The following is a 22613-nucleotide window of genomic DNA, read 5'->3' as shown; positions in this document are numbered from 1 at the left end:
AGACAACAGCTGTTTCGCGTGAAGACGCTTCTACAGGTCTGTGTTACACACAAAACATGACATCACATCCTTTATATGCAAATTAAGCAAGAACACATGATCAGAAAAATAAAAAAACACAAATCAGAACAGAATCATAAAAACATAGAAAAATCCAGACGATCATTTAAGCCCAATGGACCATTAGCATTCATGCGAATGATCCATTTAGTTTCGATTTGAAGCAGCAGCTTATTCAGATTGCCGCCTCTACTGGGAAAATGAAGCTGCACTAAGCCAGCAAATCTCAATGATTTAGGGTTAGCATTATGAAATTCAGTAACATGCTTAATAAATCTTTTAGAGCCCTTTTTGGTTTCTAGGGAATGTAAATGCTCCCTGATCCTAATAAATAAAGAACGTATAGTCTTCCCTATGTAAAAAAAATTACAAGGACAAAAAATTGCATAAACAATATTCTTGGACCTACAGGTAATGAAATCCTTAACAAAATGTGTAATCGGGCCAATACGCAAGGGATTAGTCGTGAGGTGCAGATTACAAAAAGAACAAGAACCGCATCTGAAATTCCCAGAGGGAATGTTTTTCTGCAACCAATTTTTGGATTCCACTGGAAGTCTGTGTTTACTGATTAAGTCTCCTATATTCTGACTACGCATGTAGGATACTATAGGTTTGTTTTTGGCCACTGATAGTAAATCTGGATCAGACTCCAAAAGATGTCAATTGTTCAAAATGGCTTTTTTAATCGTGTCATTAATGGGACTATGTTTGAAATGAAAAACAAACCTTTTAGTAGCCGTTTGTGCATGATGGTAGGGTGACTTATAGCGTTTTAATAAAAGACTATATCGTGTGAATTTTTGTGCTTTCTCAAGTGCGGTATTTAGTACGTATAACTTAAGTCATGTGCCATCAGAAGATATCTGATTGACTGTTTGAATATAATTCTTACCAAGTAACCCACGGCCCAGTGGAAAATGGATATTTTGTCTATTATCCTAAAATGGCAGGCTCCCAAGAAACGTTTATTTTTCTCTTTTAGTAGGTTGCTTGCTTTCTTCATGTGCGGATGCGAGTTGGACTGGTACCCCCATCCATCTGGTTTTTCTGGATGGATCGGTATTTTTCTGTTTGTATGTTTTTGTAAGTTCTGCCACCTGTATGGATTACAGTGATCTTGTATGGAAAAGGGGGTATTATCTTAGCCTTGTATTTGGGAACCGGAGTTGTGTTAACGCTTATCATACGTATCCTGTCCATCCCCTATGCGTTATATCCTAATGGCTAACCAAGTAAAATTCCTTTCTTGGAACGTGAGAGGGTTGGGAGACCCCTTAAAAAGGACGGCTGTCATGGAATATATACGGGGAAATTCACCAGCAGTGGTATGTCTGCAGGAAACGCATCTAGAAAAAAGTAATATAGCGGCCCTGAAGCGTTCATGGATCAGCCATAGTTTTCATTCTACTTTTTCAAGTTACTCGAGGGGCGTCAGTATTTTAGTACATAGATCTATCCCTTTTGAATTGATATCCGCTAAGGTGGATGAGGAGGGCAGATTCATTGGGATTCATTGTAGAATATTCACCAAAGAATTACTACTAGTGGCAGTCTACATTCCCCCTCCCTATAATAATATCATTATGAAGGAAATTGCGTTACTCATAGACCAAGTACCGGGGGTCCCTGTGCTATGCATGGGAGATTTTAACAATATTATACACCCATACTGGGATAGATTCAGATCAGACACAGCTACAGAGGCTACCCCCATAACTAAGTTTGGTGAGCTCCTGTCAGAGTTATCCTTGACTGATATATGGCGTCTTAAATATCCCAAAACACAACAATTCTCCTGCTACTCTAAATCACATAACACCCTCTCCCGCATAGATTTAGTACTGGGAACAGAACACATTCTCCCTTTAGTGGAAAGGGTGGAATATTTACCTAGAGTACTGTCGGACCACTCACCCCTGATGATGAGCCTATGTCTTTTGCCCAGATTGGAAGCTACCCTTACTAGATGGTCCATGAATCACTTTTGGTTGCAAATCATAGACATAAATTTGATTACATCAGCTCTTCAAAACTATTTTATAGAAAATAACGGCTCTGTGATGCAGAACTCACTATGGGACGCTATGAAGGCCTGTCTGAGGGGAGTCCTGATACAAGCTAGAAATAGATCCAAGACTAAAACTAAACAATTTGGGGAATTCTTGCAAGACAGGGTTAGACTCACGGAAAATAAATTTGTCCTATCAGGTACAGAGGAGGACCTAATGACCTGGAAAGAGGCGCAGGAGGCATACTCCACACACATTAGGGAGAAGGCCAAGAATAAGCGACTATTCTCCCAAACACATTTTTATGAAGAAGGGGAAAAGGCAGGGCATTTACTGGCTATGATTGCAAGGGCTCAAATAGGGACATCCTTTATAGGCGCTTTAAAAAATAAGGAAGGTGCAATGGTTAATCAGCCAGATCAAATATCAAATACTTTCAGAGAATTTTATCAGGACTTATACAGAACCAAAACATGGTTTAGCAGAGAACAAATTCTGACTTATTTGGAGGGGATTGATCTTCCAGCTATCTCTGAAGCAGATAAAAAATACTTAAATAGTCCCCTGCAATTAGAGGAGTTACAAATAGCCACAACTTCAATGGCCAATAATAAATCACCAGGGTTGGACGGGTTCCCTATGGAAATATACAAGAAATTTGGGGATATATTACTACCTCAGTTGCTGTGCACCTTCCAGGAGGCAGCCAGGGAAGGCATTCTGCCCCTCTCAATGAGAGAAGCAGTTATCGTAGTGATACCAAAACCGGGTAAGGATCCATTGCTTCCCGAATCCTATAGGCCTATATCCCTGCTACCTATGGACATTAAAATTATAGCAAAAGTTCTGGCCTCCAGGTTAAATAACATAATATCTAATGTTATGCATAGTGATCAATCGGGCTTTATGCCAGCTAGGTCTACAGCCGTTAATATCCGTAGACTATTTCTTAATCTTCAGTTGCCAGCGGACAATGCAGGAGACAGGGTTATTTTCTCGCTAGACGCTGCTAAAGCATTTGACTCTGTTGAATGGGAATATCTATGGGTAGTTTTGGAGAAATTTGGTACGGGCGCTGGATTTATTTCATGGATCAAGCTACTATATGAGAGGCCATTGGCACGATTAAGGGTAAATGGGCGTCTTACTTCAGCCTTTGAACTGGGGAGGGGCACCCGGCAGGGCTGCCATTGTCCCCTTTACTGTTCGCACTGGCCATTGATCCACTAGCTGCGGCTATCAGGATGCACCCTGGCATAATGGGATTTCGCAGAGGGAATATAGAGGAGAAAATTGCGCTTTATGCTGACGATGCACTACTATTTTTAGCGGAAGCCTCCAAAACATTATCTGTAGCTATGGAGACAGTTGAGAAGTTTGGGAAATTTTCGGGTTTGGTGATTAATTGGACTAAGCCGGTACTGCTTCCAATAGATAATGGGAACATTAATGCACCTCACTATACTGACTCGGGCTTACAAGTGGTCAATGAATTTAAATATTTGGGTATTAATGTAACATCTAAAGTAACTGACTATGAGAAACTAAACCTCAACCCAATACTGGCCAGATTCAAGTGTAAACTGGACACGTGGTCTAAATTGCCACGGTCAGTGGTGGGCCGCACTAACTTGGTCAAGATGATCTGGATGCCACAATTGCTTTATGTATTGCATAATTCTCCAATATGGATTCCCCAGAGATATTTCCTTAAAGTAAACAGCATGTTCAGGGACTTAATCTGGGGAAAACAAGCTCCAAGAATTAAACTGGAAACTTTGCAAAGAGATAAAACAATGGGTGGCCTTGCTGTCCCAAATCCGTGGGTTTATTATATGGCAGCTCAGCTCCAGCATATTCGTGGGTGGGACGACCCTGGAGGGGGAGGGGGGGGCTCAACGTCTTCTACTCCAATCACATTTTAAATCACTCAGACTCTATGAAGCATTGGAGGCTCACAAATTTAAGACACCCTCTTATAGAACCCCAACTACTCTATTAATACACAATCTTTGGTGGGCAGTGAGGTAATTACAGGGGATATAAGGGATCTCACAATTTACATCACTGTGGGAAACGCCATGGCTCCCTAACCTATATAAATTGGAAGGGTTTAAAAATTGGAGTCTAAAAGGACTAGAAAGATTCACTCATGTTTTAGCAAGAGAGTCACTCAAGGAGTTTTCACAGATACAAAATGAATATGTACTGCCCAACACTGAATTTTATAAGTACCTTCAGTTACGACATGCATATCAGGCAGAGAGTCTTGTCCTAAGTAACGGAATTCCTCAAAATACTATAATACAGAGAATGGCTAGCTCACATAATTCTGGGGGGCTAATCTCATTGCTTTATAGGGGTCTTCTAGACCTAGTATTAGCAAAACACCCCATAAGATCAAAAGAAAAATGGGAAGGCATGATAGGCCCTATTGAAGAGGGGCTGTGGTCTGAAATACTGGAAAGAATTCCCCAGTTTATCTCTGAGTGAGTCCCATAGATTCTCCCACTTACAGGTGCTGCACCAGTCATATAGAACACCCCAATTTCTCCACGATATAGGGCTTCGAGCAGACTCCCTATGTGCTAGATGTAAAACATTCCCGGCTAACATGCTTCATATGATGTGGACCTGCCCTGCTCTGGAAAACTTCTGGAGGGATGTAATAGCGAGCATTGATAGAACATACTCAGTCGATTCAGATCCCTCACCATTAGTATGTATACTGGGATATATAGAAGATCTGAGCACTGACGAACATAGCAAAATAGCGGTGGCACGCATGTTATACATGGCTAGGAAACTAATAGTCCAACATTGGTTATCAGAGCAGGCGCCCACGGTGACGGAATTTATAAATAAGATTAATTGGTTATTAAATCTGGGAAAAAGTATATATCTGAAAAGGAAGGCCATCTCCAAATTTGAAAAAATATGGGCTCCATGGATTTACGGCTCCGGCCTAGCATCCAGAGAACTGCATAGATTTCGACTTGGTCTGCTATGATTGATGTATAGATTACTTGACAGGTGCAAAATCCTACATTGGACTGCTTTTAGGCACGTATACAACTGCTCCAAAGCAAGAGTTAGATACCCCTTAATACAATTGTGACTATTCATACTGTAAGATTGTTAATTTGCTGTGGACAGAACTGTGGAACATTTAACTCAAAATGTTTTGTTTGAAAGGGCAATGTGTTGTGGGGAGTGGGACAGAATAGGGACTGGGTCCCTTCTTTGGTTGGGTTGTTTTATTTGTTTCGCTGTTGTTACAAAAAAAGTTTTAACAATAAAAAAAATGTGATTTAAAAAATAATAATCAAATGGCTCCTTTCCTCACCTGACCTAAAACCTATTGAGAACTTGTGGGCCCTTGTTAAATGGAAAACAGTCACCTCTCTGATAAGTGTATGGGAGGCTGTGGTTGGTTCTGGCCAAAAAGTTAATCGTCGACAGAGTAAGAAACTGTCAGACTCCATGTCTGGAAGGCTTATGACTGTCACCGAAAAGAAGGGCGGCTATATTGGTCACTGGTATATTTTTTAAAATGTCAGAAATGTATTTTGCACATTTTGAGTTGTTTGGTTATTGTTCTCATTTTAATAAATAAAAAAAAAACAATTTAGATGGGGAAAGTTTACATTTTTTATTTAGTTGCATAATAATTCTGCTCACTATTAGATGCCCAGTAATTCTGCACATATGGATATTCTGTAAAGAAACACACAACTTCACTTTTACCTTCTTAAATATTCAGGTTTATTAACTTTTGGACTGACCGACAGCACTGTAGATGTTCAATAATAAAATGAATCATCAAAAGTACAAATTGCCTAATTCTGCATTTACACCATGTAAAGTACTGCGATATTACTAATATATGGCATTACTTTCATCAGTGGGATCTGTGGTGCCCCCACAATCCTAACAAAGGTGATGATTTTACGTTTAGTAACAAAAATCCAGTTTTAATTATGGGACAACCACTTTTAAGACTGATAGAACTTGATTTATACATTTTAAAATTCAGAAACTAATATGTTAATGACTGCTCTCACTACAAATAGTATTGTAATCGGGGGCAGAAATTATTTGTTTATCCTTTTTCATATTTGTTTAAAAAAAAAACCTTATGTTTGTTTTAGCTGGATCCTTATGACTTTGAGACTATTGAAGGAACTTTGCAACTGATACTTGCTGCGGATGAGAAAAACACCAATATCCAACTGACCCAGGTAATTATAAGGCAACGGCCACACTATCAGTATTTGGTCAGTATTTTTTCTCAGGAGTGGGAGCCAAAACCAGGAGCAGTTAATAAATGCAGAATTGGTGACCTGTTTCTATTATACCTTTTCTATGATTGTTCCTCACCTGGTTTTGGCTCCCACTCCTGAGAAAAAATACTGACTGAATACTGATAGTGGGGTCGTGGCCTAAGTGTTTAACTTATACAGGTTTCCTTATACTGTGAAATGGTATGATATGCTACAATATGTTTTTGTGAATATCAAATATCTGCATTTTATATTAATGAATAGCACTAGTGATGAGCGAACGTGCTCGGATAAGGGGTTAACTGAGCACACTCGAGTCCTAATCGAGTATCTTCGGTGTGCTCGTATATTATGTCAGAGTCCCTGCGACTGCATGATTTGCGTCTGTTAGACAGCCTCAACACATGTGAGGATTCCCTGACAAATAGGCAATCCCTGCATGTGTTGGCTGTCTAACCGCCACAAATCATGCCGATGCAGGGACTCAAACATAATATACGAGCACGCCGAAGATACTCGGTTAGGACTCGAGCGTTCTTGGTTAACCCCTTATACAAGCACATTCGCTCATCACTTAATAGCATATCCGCCTCTTATTGATTTGAAAAGGAGGCTGATGTGCAGTACCAAGCCCCGGCCACTACAAGTAGACTGCCAGCTCCGTACGTAGTAAATACTTGCGTCTGCCGCCACCAATAACAGCTGATCGGCGGGGGTGCCAGGGGTCGGAACCCAGCTGATCAGACATTGATGTCCTATCCTAAGGATAGGCCATCAGTGTAAAAGTAGTGGACACCTCTTTAAGATCTTTGTTACTGTCAATAGTTTAGAATAGTCTAGACATTATTATGACAGCTTGGTGTCACAGTCATCATTTTCCAAAGTACAGTACTGAATCCTGAGATCCAGAAATCTTTTTTCATGATGAAGTAGTAGCTTTTTATTTATGTCAGTATATGGCAGCAAAGCTAATGGCCATAAACTGACAAGCTACTAATATCTAGTGCAACACCAGAGGCTGCTGTTGCATTTGGAAGAGATTCCCATAAAGACTTTAGTCAGGATTAATTAAGGGAAAAAATATAAAAGTGATAGTTTAAATTAACGTATTTTTTGGACTATAAGAAGCACATTTTCTCCCCCCAAATTTGGGAGAAAAATGGGGGGGGGGGGGTGTCTTATCCAAATGCAGTCTTACCGGGGGGGTTGCGGCAGTGGTGGAGTGGGATGACTGGAGGCAGGGTCCCCTCCTCAGGAAGCCAGCAGCGGCAAAATGGTTGACGATGCTGTGGGCCCGGTGCTGGTGGTGAGCAGAGCGGAGTGCATTCATTGCATTGCTTTCCCAGCTGTCATTTTCCTGAAGTCGTGAGCCTAGCTGAGATCTCAATCTGCGCATGTGCCGCCGGAGGCAGCCATTTCCCTTAAGCCCATGGCTACAGCGCATGTACAGATTGAGATCTTGGCTGAACCGAGATCTCAATCTGCGGATGCACCGCTGGAGGCGGCCATCTTCCAGAAGCCCACCACCGGGAAAGCAATGTGCTCTGCTCTGCCTCACTGCCGACACTCCCTCCTCCCACCCAGGGCCTGCAGCATTGCCCCACTTCTGTCACCGCCGGCTTCTTGAGGAAGGGACCATGCTTCCTGTGACCCTGCTCTGCCGCCGCCCCCCCAGGTAAGATACCCTAAATTCGGACTATAAGACGGACCCCCATCTTATAAAAATCTTTTTTTCCTATTTTCCACACCAAAATTTGGGGTGCGGCTTATAGTCCGAAAAATATGGTATATAGTCTTCCTGTCAAAGGGGTTTTCCACTACTTGGACAACACCTTCTGAATCCCTATGTTTCCCTCCAGTAAAATAATAACACTTATGCTCAACTCCAGTGTCCCGACAACATTTAAGTTCTGTTGGCACTGACTCTCCTGGGGCTCGCGTGACATTGTCATGCGATCCCTGCAGCCAATCAGCGCTGGTTTTACTCTCCCCTCCTTCGAAGAAATCAAACATCCGAAGGAAGTGACAGCTACTGCTGTTCTTTTGCTTTCTCCAGATATCAATTACATCCGTAGGAGGAGAGTGAAGCCAGCGATGATTGGCCGCAGGGATCGCCCACTGGACCGAAAATCCCTGAAAGAGCAGAGGTTTAAACAATGAAAACACGGGGTATACTAAATCTATTCTCACAAAACCAAAGATCAATCTACTCCGCTCCTCCTGCAATATAACATGATGTATGCAGACCTGACTGCACTCTCATGGTGACAGGTTCCCTTTAAGGGAGATACAAAGGTCCACTACAGCTTTCATAATGACTCTTGCCTGTGCATTTTTCTGCCTCATTGTAGATACATTGGTTCAATTTATTAAAAATGTAATTATGGGCAACTGTAGGTTTTAGTATTTGTATCAACTTGATCAAAATGGCTTATTACATATAGTGATCTTTTTTCCTCTTTCTATCTACAATTTTAGTAAATGTTAAAGTAGGTGCAAAATTATTATTAAAGCAGTAGAAAATGGTTCATTTATTGCACATATTGTGCACCATATTTTTTTTTATTTTATTAGAACACGAACATATTTGGGGATGGTGATTTGTGTTCAACAATATCTGACTAGTCTGAGCAAGACCCTGTAGACTTTCCTGTGCCTTTGACTAAAACACTCAGTGAGAAGCTGCATACCCCTCCTCCCCCTCCTCTGTGATCTACATAATGGGACTATAAAAAACCAAAATAGATTGAATTCTCAGTGCAGGGTCGCATCCTAACATTCGTGCATCTGAACTTTTTTGATTTGTGTATTTTTACTCCTTGTAATGTACATTTTTGTTTTCTTCCTATGCTTGCAGGCTTTAAGTTTGGTTAATCTTCTTAAATCATACAAGAGAATTGCATCTCCAGCTGATTTAGAACATCAGTATATTTTGGCCCACGGTATTGCAATGTCCAGCGCTGCACACACAAGACTGCCTTTTCATTTACTTTTCTTTACAACATCGACAAGTTTCTGGGGCATCATATGTAAGTGCTGCATTTTCTTTCTAACATTCACTTCATTGGCTTTAATTTTCTATAATATAACTCCTCATTGATATTTCTTGTATTCCTTTTTCCAGCTTCTGAGCTAAGTGAGGAGTCATTTCCAACACTGTTGCTAATTTCCAAACTTATGAAGGTGAGGTTGTTGTAGTTTTACCAGTGCCTGTTATGTTTTTTTTTGCATTATGATGTTTTAAAGGGTTTGTGGCAATCTAATTCCATAGGATAAGGATAACTTCCTGACCACTGGGTGTCTGACCGCTAGTCTGCTGATAGACCCTTAGAATAGGGCACTGTATAGTCGCATCTGAATATAGCAGAGGTCGAACATATGCCTCTCCATACATGTATTTTTATGGGACTGCCAAAGATAGCAGAGTATGGAAATGGGATCACATAAAGAGAACCTCTAACCAAATCAAAAGGGCTAGCTTTTGCTGTTATGATACTGCTGCTTCCCAAAGTATTCACTTTTTTGTTATTATTATTATTATTATTATTATTTTAAATTCACTATACAGTTCCAAAGATATGAGCCTTTATTTGTTTATTGATAATTTTTATGATCTTTTTAAAGGGGGCGTGGCTCACAGCAATCTTTAAGGGTGTGGCTATAAGCTACTCTGCATTATTACCCTGAGAGCCATGCCTTCTTGGTATAGACCAGACCTGGGCAAAGTAAGGCCCGCTGTTCGAGTCCGGCCCTTGGACCAAGACAGCTGTGGGGCTGGAAAACAGTGTCCCACGGGCCGCACCACACCCTCCCCTGCCTCCCACTTGCTGGCCATCTGCTGTCTCCTAACTCTCCATCCGCGCTCACTGCATTGGTGGAGGAGGGGCCTGAGACTTCCTCCACCAATCAGCATGTGAAGCAGCTGACGCGATGACATCGCTTCATCGCGTCAGCGCACTGCAGACATCAGCAGAGGCAGAGTGCCGGCCCGGGGGAGGCGAGGTGAGTGTGGGGCTCTCTGACTGTGCATAGGGCAGGCTAATGGGCTCTCTGGCTGTTCATGGGGCAGGCTAATGGGGCTCTCTGGCTGTGCATGGGGGATGCTAATGGGGCTCTCTAGCTGTGCATGGGGCAGGCTAATGGGGCTCTCATGCTGTGCATGGGTTCAGGCTAATGGGCTCTCTGGCTGTTCATGGGGCAGGCTAATGGGGCTCTCTGGCTGTGCATGGGGGAGGCTAATGGGGCTCTCTAGCTGTGCATGGGGCAGGCTAATGGGGCTCTCATGCTGTGCATGGGTTCAGGCTAATGGGCTCTCTGGCTGTGCATGGGTTCAGGCTAATGGGCTCTCTGGCTGTGCATGGGGCAGGCTAATGGGGCTCTCTCGCTGTGCATGGGGCAGGCTAATGGGGCTCTCTGGCTGTGCATGGGGGAGGCTAATGGGGCTCTCTGGCTGTGCATGGGGGAGGCTAATGGGACTCTCTGACTGTGCATGGGAGAGGCTAATGGGGCTCTCTGGGGGGCAGGCTAATGGGGCTCTCTAGCTGTGCATAGGGCAGGCTAATGGGGCTCTCTAACTGTGCATGGGTTCAGGCTAATGGGCTCTCTGGCTGTGCATAGGGCAGGCTATGGGACTCTCTGGCTGTGCATGGGGCAGGCTAATGGGCTCTCTGGCTGTGCATGGGGCAGGCTAATGGGGCTCTCTGGCTGTGCATGGGGGAGGCTAATGGGGCTCTCTGGGGTGCAGGCTAATGGGGCTCTCTAGCTGTGCTTAGGGCAGGCTAATGGGGCTCTCTGGGGGGCAGGCTATTGGGGCTCTCTAGCTGTGCATGGGTTCAGGCTAATGGGCTCTCTGGCTGTGCATAGGGCAGGCTATGGGACTCTCTGGCTGTGCATCGGGCAGGCTAATGGGCTCTCTGGCTGTGCATGGGGCAGGCTAATGGGGCTCTCTGGCTGTGCATGGGGGAGGCTAATGGGGCTCTCTGGCTGTGCATGGGAGAGGCTAATTGGGCTCTCTGGGGGGCAGGCTAATGGGGCTCTCTAGCTGTGCATGGGGCAGGCTAATGGGGCTCTCATGCTGTGCATGGGTTCAGGCTAATGGGCTCTCTGGCTGTGCATGGGTTCAGGCTAATGGGGCTCTCTGGCTGTGCATGGGGCAGGCTAATGGGGCTCTCTTGCTGTGCATGGGGCAGGCTAATGGGGCTCTCTGGCTGTGCATGGGGGAGGCTAATGGGGCTCTCTGGCTGTGCATGGGGGAGGCTAATGGGACTCTCTGGCTGTGCATGGGAGAGGCTAATGGGGCTCTCTGGGGGGCAGGCTAATGGGGCTCTCTAGCTGTGCATAGGGCAGGCTAATGGGGCTCTCTAGCTGTGCATGGGTTCAGGCTAATGGGCTCTCTGGCTGTGCATAGGGCAGGCTATGGGACTCTCTGGCTGTGCATGGGGCAGGCTAATGGGCTCTCTGGCTGTGCATGGGGCAGGCTAATGGGGCTCTCTGGCTGTGCATGGGGGAGGCTAATGGGGCTCTCTGGGGGGCAGGCTAATGGGGCTCTCTAGCTGTGCTTGGGGCAGGCTAATGGGGCTCTCTGGGGGGCAGGCTAATGGGGCTCTCTAGCTGTGCATGGGTTCAGGCTAATGGGCTCTCTGGCTGTGCATAGGGCAGGCTATGGGACTCTCTGGCTATGCATCGGGCAGGCTAATGGGCTCTCTGGCTGTGCATGGGGCAGGCTAATGGGGCTCTCTGGCTGTGCATGGGGGAGGCTAATGGGGCTCTCTGGCTGTGCATGGGAGAGGCTAATTGGGCTCTCTGGGGGGCAGGCTAATGGGGCTCTCTAGCTGTTCATGGGGCAGGCTAATGGGGCTCTCTGGGGGGGCAGGCTAATGGGGCTCTCTAGCTGTGCATCGGGCAGGCTAATGGGCTCTCTGGCTGTGCATGGGGCAGGCTAATGGGGCTCTCTGGCTGTGCATGGGGGAGGCTAATGGGGCTCTCTGGCTGTGCATGGGAGAGGCTAATTGGGCTCTCTGGGGGGCAGGCTAATGGGGCTCTCTAGCTGTGCATGGGGCAGGCTAATGGGGCTCTCTGGGGGGCAGGCTAAATGGGCTCTCTAGCTGTGCATGGGGCAGGCTAATGGGGCTCTCTAGCTGTGCATGGGGCAGGCTAATGGGGCTCTCTAGCTGTGCATGGGGCAGGCTAATGGGGCTCTCATGCTGTGCATGGGTTCAGGCTACGGGGCTCTCATGCTGAGCATGGGGCAGGCTACGGGGCTCTCATGCTGAGCATGGGGCAGGCTACGGGGCTCTCACGCTGAGCATGGGACAGGCTACGGGGCTCTCACGCTGAGCATGGGGTAGGCTGCGGGGCTCTCGCGCTGAGCATGGGGCAGGCTGCGGGGCTCTCGCGCTGAGCATGGGGCAGGCTGCGGGGCTCTCACGCTGAGCATGGGGCAGGCTGCGGGGCGCTCACACTGAGCATGGGGCAGGCTGCGGGGCTCTCACGCTGAGCATGGGGCAGGCTGCGGGGCTCTCACGCTGAGCATGGGGCAGGCTGCGGGGCTCTCACGCTGAGCATGGGGCCGGCTGCGGGGCTCTCACGCTGAGCATGGGGCCGGCTGCGGGGCTCTCACGCTGAGCATGGGGCCGGCTGCGGGGCTCTCACGCTGAGCATGGGGCAGGCTGCGGGGCTCTCACGCTGAGCAATGGGGCAGGCTGCGGGGCTCTCACGCTGAGCATGGGGCAGGCTGCGGGGCTCTCACGCTGAGCATGGGGCAGGCTGCGGGGCTCTCACGCTGAGCATGGGGCAGGCTGCGGGGCTCTCACGCTGAGCATGGGGCAGGCTGCGGGGCTCTCACGCTGAGCATGGGGCAGGCTACGGGGCTCTCACGCTGATCATGGGGCAGGCTACGGGGCTCTCACGCTGAGCATGGGGCAGGCTACGGGGCTCTCACACTGAGCATGGGGCAGGCTACGGGGCTCTCACGCTGAGTATGGGGCAGGCTACGGGGCTCTCACGCTGAGCATGGGGCAGGCTACGGGGCTCTCACGCTGAACATGGAGCATGGAGCCCCACAGCCTGCCCCATGCTCGGCGTGAGAGTCCTGCAATAAGAGCAAAAACTGGGCACTTTTTACCTGGTGACAGGTCCTCTTTAATAACTCGGCACTCTCCCAGGCTGCTAGCAGAGGCAGCTTTGCCTCAGCAGCGTGGGAGAAGTGCAGGGGGGCCGAAAACTCTTTAAAGTTACCTCTCTCAGAATATGGTGACGCAAAAACTATTTGTTTGTAAAAAATAGTTTTTAGTGCATAAAAGTAGCAAAACATAAGAAAAGCTATATAAATTTTGTATCACTGTGATCATATTGACCCCAAAATAGCAATTTTCTTATCACTTTTACTGCATGGTGAATGGTGTAAAAATTTTGCTATCCAAAATTGAGAGAAAAAAAAAAAGCTATTAAAAAAAAATATTATGTAGTCCAAAATGGTACCAATAAAAACTTTGTCTCATCCAATGTTAAACAGAGCTGTGTAGGGGCTTATCAGCAGAAAAATAAGAAAGATGTGTCTCTCAGAATATGGCAAAGCAAAAAACAAATACATTTTTGTAAATCAGTATTTTTAGTTTGTGTGTGTATTGTGACAAAGTCACTGGCTGAGTACTGGAGGGGAGATATGCAACACTGAGACTGTTAGTTCCAGTAATATAAACATACATAAAAAGGTTCCAGCACACAAAGTGATAAGAGGTTAATCAGCCATGTTTAGTGCTAGGGTGATTAAACATCTGTAGAGAGGAAGGATTTCAGAGGATAAATTCCCAGCCTTTTAGAGCATTTGGTGTGGGGTGGGTCTGGAGGCACAAGCTCTGGAGCTGTTTTGTCATGTGAAGGAAAGCTAAATCTTGGGTTGTTTGTCCCTGAAGCGGGCGGTTACCCGTAGCAACAAGGGCTGTGCCATACGTTATGTTTTGTTTTTCCTGTTAGGACTGGAAAGCCGTGTTTGTTTTAGCTAACTGTTGTGGTTTATGCAGTGCTCTTCATAAATCCAGAAGATTTAAAGAAACAGTGTTCCTGTGTCTACCTCTATGTGCAACCAAATGAGTCGATCTAATACAGCATATATATGTGTGTGTGTGTATACATACAGTACAGACCAAAAGTTTGGACACACCTCATTTAAAGATTTTTCTGTATTTTCATGACTATGAAAATTGTACATTCACACTGAAGGCATCAAAACTATGAATTAACACATGTGGAATTATATACTTAACAAAAAAGTGTGAAACAACTGAAAATATGTCTTATATTCTAGGTTCTTCAAAGTAGCCATCTTTTGCTTTGATGACTGCTTTGCACACTCTTGCTATTCTCTTGATGAGCTTCAAGAGGTAGTCACCGGAAATAATCTTCCAACAATTTTGAAGGAGTTCCCAGAGATGCTTAGCACTTGTTGGCCCTTTTGCCTTCACTCTGCAGTCCAGCTCACCCCAAACCATCTTGATTGGGTTCAGGTCGGGTGACTGTGGAGGCCAGGTCATCTGGCGTAGCACCCCATCACTCTCCTTCTTGGTCAAATAGCCCTTACACAGCCTGGAGGTGTGTTTGGGGTCATTGTCCTGTTGAAAAATAAATGATGGTCCAAGTAAACGCAAACCGGATGGAATAGCATGCCGCTGCAAGATGCTGTGGTAGCCATGCTGGTTCAGTATGCCTTCAATTTTGAATAAATCCCCAACAGTGTCACCAGCAAAGCACCCCCACACCATCACACCTCCTCCTCCATGCTTCACGGTGGGAACCAGGCATGTAGAGTCCATCCGTTCACCTTTTCTGCGTCGCACAAAGACATGGTGGTTGGAACTAAAGATCTCAAATTTGGACTCATCAGACCAAAGCACAGATTTCCACTGGTCTAATGTCCATTCCTTGTGTTCTTTAGCCCAAGTAAGTCTATTCTTCTTGTTGCTTGTCCTTAGCAGTGGTTTCCTAGCAGCTATTTTACCATGAAGGCGTGCTGCACAAATTCTCCTCTTAACAGTTGTTGAAGAGATGTATCTGCTGCTAGAACTCTGTGTGGCATTGACCTGGTCTCTGATCTGAGCTGCTGGTGACTCGGATAAACTTATCCACAGAAGCAGAGGTGACTCTTGGTCTTCCTTTCCTGGGGCGGTCCTGATGTGAGCCAGTTTCTTTGTAGCGCTTGATGGTTTTTGCAACTGCACTTGGGGACACTTTCAAAGTTTTCCCAATTTTTCGCACTGACTGAACTTCATTTCTTAAAGTAATGATGGCCACTCGTTTTTTTTTACTCAGCTGCTTTTTTCTTGCCATAATACAAATTCTAACAGTCTATTCAGTAGGACTATCAGCTGTGTATCCACCAGACTTCTGCACAACACAACTGATGGTCCCAACCCCACTTATAAGGCAATAAATCCCACTTATTAAACCTGACAGGGCACACCTGTGAAGTGAAAACCATTTCCGGTGACTACCTCTTGAAGCTCATCAAGAGAATGCCAAAAGTGTGCAAAGCAGTCATCAAAGCAAAAGGTGGCTACTTTGAAGAACCTAGAATATAAGACCTATTTTCAGTTGTTTCACACTTTTTTATTAAGTATATAATTCCACATGTGTTAATTCATAGTTTTGATGCCTTCAAAAAGAATCCAGTAAAATCCACTTTCCCACAGCAAAATTGGCCCCTTCTGATCCCGCAGTGTGCCCAAACCACAGTTACTGTTAATATTTATGGCATTGCTGCAGACGGGAGAATCCACTTAAAGGGGTTCTCCAGGATCTAATGATTGACACCCTAGATTCATCAATATGAGAAAAGTGGTGCTCAGTCACATGGCACACTCACCGATCGCTGAAACTGCTCCAGTAGTGGCTGAAACTAAGGAATGCAAACGTGGAACACAGCAGCGCTGTACATTGCTTAGTGGCTGCTGACGAGTACTGCACTTTATCTCCAATTGAAGTGGATGTACATAAATACTCTGCAGCGACAGCTAAACAATAGACAGTGTCGCTGTATTCCTCCCATACAATGCTTAGTTCACACCGCTGCCAGAGCAGTTTTCAGCTGATCAATGTGGGGGTCTCAAACTCCAATCAATCCCATATTGAGATCAGTCATCAGTTGTTAATTCTTGGACAAAAGAAGGTTGATATTGATGGATCTAGGTCTTTATTCAACCTATGTAACCGACAATTTATGGGGTGCTTGTCTCCAGAAGCACAAGCTGGGCGCAGCGTATTGGCCCCTAAATTGGCATATTTGCTTTTTTCTCTCTGCATTATCCCTGGTACACTCATTTTTTTTTTATCACTTTTAGGGACTCTGCAAATTGTGCCCCAAATGCCAAATGGCACTCCTCTTCTGAGCCCTGCCATGTGCTCAAACTGCAGTGGCTGACAGAATATAGGGTATTACAGTAAGGAGAAATAGTGTAATAATTTGCTGGGTACGCTCCTTCTATTAGCCATGGTAACGTGAAGCATTTTGCTCTAAATCTACTTATTATTGTAACAAATTTATTTTTTCTTTTTCACACAGCCCAATGGTAAAGAAATTGGTGAAGTACCTACGGGTTCAAATGCTTACCACGTTGCTAGATGCATTTCTTGAGAAGTGTAGTGTTTGAAATGGGGTCACTTTGGAAGTGTTTATGTTGTTCTGGTACCTCAGGGGCTCTTCAAGTGGCGGCCACAAACTATATCAGACAAAGTTATGCTTGAAATAGCGATTCTTCCCTTCTGAGCCCTGCTGGGTGTCCAAAAAATAGTTTTCAACCTCATATGGCTTGTTGCGCTTCCAGGAATTGTGGCATTCATTTTCTCCTATTACCCTTTGTGAAAATGAAAAATGTGTGGATAAAGCATCATTTTAGTTGAAAAAAAAAGACATAACTTTTAATTTTCTCAACCCAATGTTATACATTTTTAACCGGTTCCTGACCGCCCACTGTAGATAAACGTCGGCGCTTGCTGGGCTCTGTGCAGCGCCGACGTTTAAAAACGGTGGGTGGTCTCGCAGCGCTCAGGACCCCCAGGGTCCTGCAAGCGCTGCGATTCCGGTGCAGAGCGTTAGCTCTGACAGGGAACATCATCGGGACCTGATTAGATCAGGTCCCAGTGATGTTAACCCCTTGCTGTCTTCTATATGCTGTGATCTATAGTGATCGCGGCATATAGCAGACAGCAGGAGGAGAGGGGGTCGTCTTACCTCTCCGAAGACCTCCGTTTCCTTCCAGGACCTGGGGTTGCTATGGCAGCTGGAGGTCACATGACCGCCTCCAGCTCTGCCATATATGGTGTCCTGTCTGGCTCAGCCTGCAAGCTGAGCCAGAAAGGAGACTGACTGAAACAGTCAGGGAAGATCTCATGTAATGTAATATATGTCTATTACATTACATGAGATCAGTGATCAGAAAAATAAAAATTAATGTCCCATACAGGGACTAAGTAAAAATGTAAAAAAAAGTAAAAAAAAAGTTTTTAAACTATAAAAAAAAAAAATCACAAAATAAATAAAAATAAATAAATAAAATATTAAACCAATAAATCCGTATATTTTTACAAAACCAAAAAAAGTACACATATTTGGTATCGCCGCGTCCGAAACAACCCGAGCTATAAAACTGTCTCACTAATTAACTCCTTCTGTGCACACCATAATAAAAATAAATAAAAAACGGAGCAAAAAAATATGCTTTTTCATCATATCGCCAAACAAAAAGTGGAAAAAAATGCGATCAAAAAACAAAATAGAAATAAAAATGGTACCGCTGAAAACGTCATCTTGTTCCACAAAAAAAAAGCTGCCATACAGCTCCATCAGCCAAAAAATAAAAAAGTTATAGCGCTCAGAATAAAGCAATGCAAAAAAAATATTTTTTTCTATAAAATTGTTTTATTGTGTAAAAGTGCCAAAACATAAAAAAATACAGTAAGTGTAGTATCGCTATAAACGTACTTACCCCAAGAATAACGCTGCCTGATCACTTTTACCACACGCAGAACGGCATAAAAAAAACCCTCAAAAAACTATTCCTGAATTGTTTGTTTTTGTTAATTTTACCTCCCAAAAAACGGAATAGAAAGCGATCAAAAAATGTCACGTTCCCAAAAATGGTACCAATAAAAATGTCAACTCGTCCCGCAAAAAACAAGCCGTCACATGACTCTGTCGGCCGAAATATGGAAAAATTATAGCTCTCAAAATATGGTGATGCAAAAACTAGATTTTGCAAAAAAAGCGTATTTTAGTGTGTGACAGCTGTCAGTCATAAAAACCCGATATAAATCTGGTATCTCTGTAATCGCACCGACCCAAAGAATAAAGTAATCTCATCACTTATACCGCACGAGGAACGGCGTAAAAAATAAATAAAACCAATTCTTCACCTGATTTGTTTATTATGTCTCCCAAAGATCCCAGTAAGGCTCTGCTCACATTTATCCTGTGCTCTGCGCTGAGCACTTACACCAGAGTTTCCGTGTAAATCTCTGAAATACGTGATTCAGCCGGAACCCATGATGGAAGATTCCCTGTAATGAGGCAGATATAGGCCACTGTGGACGCCGTCTAGCCTGGGATCCCACGGTGTCATTTGTTTTAGGCGTGCATAAAAGTGCGGTTGGCCACAGTTTTGTGCACTTCTGAAAAAAAGGACACCGCTAAACAGAGGCCAGACGGAGTCCAGAGTAACTCTGCTGCCTCATTATAGTGAATGGATCCTGCAGGGGTTTCATCTGAATTACATCACTTGGAAATTTAGATGGAAACCCCAATGTAAGTGCTCAGCCTAGAGCGCCGGATAAATGTTACGTAAAATGTTCCCAATAAAAGCTTCAACTCAGTCCTCAAAAAAAGCTAGTCCCCACTCAGGTCCGTCATCTGTTAAAAATATAAGGGACTTCCAAGTTACTGGTAGCAGAAAGGCTCTGGAAAAGCAAAATGACCCTTGCCCCCCTAAAGAAATTCAGAAAATTTCGTGCTCCCAAATCCAAATGCCTATTCTGCAATAATTTGTTCTCCAATTGTCAAATAGCGCTCCGTCCCCCCAAGATCTCGCCGTACGGCTGAGCGGTACGATACAGCCACATATGGGGTATTGACACTTTTAGAAGAAATTCTGTGACACATTTCGGCACCATTTTTACCCATTGCCCTGTGTGAAAATGTAAAATCTGAGGGTAAAACATTTTTTTGTGGTAAAAATATAATTATGCTTTTTTCACTGCCCAATGGTATAAATTTAAAAATTAAAAAATACTCACTACTTCCCTAGATGAATTCCTTGAGAGGTGTAGTTTACAAAATGGGATCACTTGTGGGGGTTTCTGCTGTTTTGGCATGTCAGCGACTCTTCAAATGTGACATGGTGTCTGCTGCCTATCCCAGCCAACATAGCGCTCCTTTCTCTTCCGAACCCTGCCGTACACCAAAGCAGTGGTTTTCCCCCACATATGGGGTATCGGCGTACTCAGGAGAAATTGCACAACAAATTTCATGGTGCAATTTATCCTGTTACCCTTATGATAATGCAAAATTAGGGAATGAAAAACATTTTTTATGGGAAAAATGTGAAAATTTTATTTTTACGGCTCAATATTATAAACTTCTGTGAAGCAGCTGGGGGTGCAAGGTGCTCACCACACATCTAGATAAGTTCCCTAAGGGGTCTAGTTTCCAAAATGATGGCACTTGTGGGGGGTTTCCACTGTTTAGGCACATTAGGGGCTCCCCAAATGCGACATGGTGTCTGCTAATTATTCAAACAAATTTTACATTCAAAAAGTCAAATGGCGCTCCTTCCCTTTCAAACCCTGCCATGCGCCCAAACAGTAATTTGCCTCCACATATGGGGTATCAGCGTGTTCAGGAGAAATTGCACAACAAATTTCATGGTGCAATTTATCCTATTACCCTTATGATAATGCAAAATTAAGGGATGAAAAACGGTTTTGTGGGAAAAATGTGAAAATTTTATTTTTACAGCTCAATATTATAAACTTCTGTGAAGCACCTTGGGGTTCAAGGTGCTCATCACACATCTAGATAAGTTCCCTAAGGGGTCTAGTTTCCAAAATGGTGTCACTTGTGGGGGGTTTCCACTGTTTAGGCACATCAGGAGCTCTCCAAACGCAACATGGCGTCTGCTAATTATTCCGACAAATTTTACATTCAAAAAGTCAAATGGCGCTCCTTCCCTTTCAAACCCTGCCATGTGCCCAAACAGTAATTTGCCTCCACATATGGGGTATCGGCGTGTTCAGGAGAAATTGCACAACAAATTTCATGGTGCAATTTATCCTATTACCCTTATGATAATGCAAAATTAAGGGATGAAAAACGGTTTTGTGGGAAAAATGTGAAAATTTTATTTTTACAGCTCAATATTATAAACTTCTGTGAAGCACCTTGGGGTTCAAGGTGCTCACCACACATCTAGATAAGTTCCCTAAGGGGTCTAGTTTCCAAAATGGTGTCACTTGTGGGGGGTTTCCACTGTTTAGGCACATCAGGAGCTCTCCAAACGCAACATGGCGTCTGCTAATTATTCCGACAAATTTTACATTCAAAAAGTCAAATGGCGCTCCTTCCCTTTCAAACCCTGCCATGTGTCCAAACAGTAAATTGCCTCCACATATGGGGTATCGGCGTGTTCAGGAGAAATTGCACAACAAATTTCATGGTGCAATTTATCCTATTACCCTTATGATAATGCAAAATTAAGGGATGAAAAACGGTTTTGTGGGAAAAATGTGAAAATTTTATTTTTACAGCTCAATATTATAAACTTCTGTGAAGCACCTTGGGGTTCAAGGTGCTCACCACACATCTAGATAAGTTCCCTAAGGGGTCTAGTTTCCAAAATGGTGTCACTTGTGGGGGGTTTCCACTGTTTAGGCACATCAGGAGCTCTCCAAACGCAACATGGCGTCTGCTAATTATTCCGACAAATTTTACATTCAAAAAGTCAAATGGCGCTCCTTCCCTTTCAAACCCTGCCATGTGCCCAAACAGTAAATTGCCTCCACATATGGGGTATCGGCGTGTTCAGGAGAAATTGCACAACAAATTTCATGGTGCAATTTATCCTATTACCCTTATGATAATGCAAAATTAAGGGATGAAAAACGGTTTTGTGGGAAAAATGTGAAAATTTTATTTTTACAGCTCAATATTATAAACTTCTGTGAAGCACCTTGGGGTTCAAGGTGCTCACCACACATCTAGATAAGTTCCCTAAGGGGTCTAGTTTCCAAAATGGTGTCACTTGTGGGGGGTTTCCACTGTTTAGGCACATCAGGAGCTCTCCAAACGCAACATGGCGTCTGCTAATTATTCAGACAAATTTTACATTCAAAAAGTCTAATGGCGCTCCTTCCCTTCCGAACCCTGCAGTGAGCCCAAACAGTGGTTTTCCCTCACATATGGGGTATCAGCACGCTCAAGAGAAATTGCACAAAGAAATTTGGGGTCCATTTTTTCCTGTTACCCCTGTGAAAATAAAAAAAATTGGGTCTAAAGTAACATTTTTGTGAAAAAAGTTAAATGTTAATTTTTTTCTTCCACATTCCAAAAATTCCTGTGAAGCACCTGAAGGGTTAATAAAGTTCTTGAATGTGGTTTTGAGCACCTTGAGGGGTGCAGTTTTTAGAATGGTGTCACTTTTGGGTATTTTCTGTCATAAAGACCCCTCAAAGTGACTTCAAATATGATGTGGTCCCTAAAAAAATGGTTTTGTAAATTTTGTTGGAAAAATGAGAAATCGCTGGTCAACTTTTAACCCTTATAGCTCCCTAACAAAAAAAAATTTTGGTTCCAAAATTGTGCTGATGTAAAGTAGACATGTGGGAAATGTTATTTATTAACTATTTTGTGTGACATATCTCTCTGATTTAAGGCCATGAAAATTCAAAGTTTGAAAATTGCAAAATTTTCAAAATTTTCACCAAATTTCTGATTTTTTCACAAATAAACGCAAGTTATATCGAAGAAATTTTACCACTATCATGAAGTACAATATGTAATGAAAAAAACGTTGAAGCGTTCCAGAGTAATTACTTCATAAACTGACAGTGGTCAGAATTGAAAAAATTGGCCCGGTCACGAAGGCAAAAACAGGCTCTGGCGCGAAGTGGTTAATGAGGAGCCTGTGGGTCCAAAAAGGACAACTCTAGATGAAGTCTTTGAGTAGTGTAGTTTCAAAAAATGGAGTCACTTGTGGGTTTTTTCTGCTTTTTCAGC

At 43.9% G+C, this 22613-nt stretch overlaps 1 protein-coding gene across 2 annotated transcripts in view; it reads left to right on the top strand.

Annotated features, from left to right (window-relative positions):
* KNTC1 (kinetochore associated 1) overlaps positions 1–22613 on the top strand; it is a 221818-nt gene that overhangs the window by 121324 nt on the left and 77881 nt on the right. For both annotated transcript variants that reach the window (XM_073676226.1, XM_073676227.1), the window contains exons 45-47: positions 6224–6313; positions 9213–9384; positions 9480–9538. In XM_073676226.1, coding sequence (XP_073532327.1) covers positions 6224–6313; positions 9213–9384; positions 9480–9538 — 321 coding nt within the window. The remainder of the gene's footprint in view (positions 1–6223; positions 6314–9212; positions 9385–9479; positions 9539–22613) is intronic.

Source organism: Phyllobates terribilis, unplaced genomic scaffold (assembly GCF_046119375.1).
Source record: "Phyllobates terribilis strain yellow unplaced genomic scaffold, ASM4611937v1 Scaffold_1__5_contigs__length_1240528914, whole genome shotgun sequence".
NCBI lineage: Eukaryota > Metazoa > Chordata > Amphibia > Anura > Dendrobatidae > Phyllobates > Phyllobates terribilis.
The sequence above is the reverse complement of the archived record's forward strand: the minus strand, read 5'-3'. Positions and strand labels throughout refer to the sequence as shown.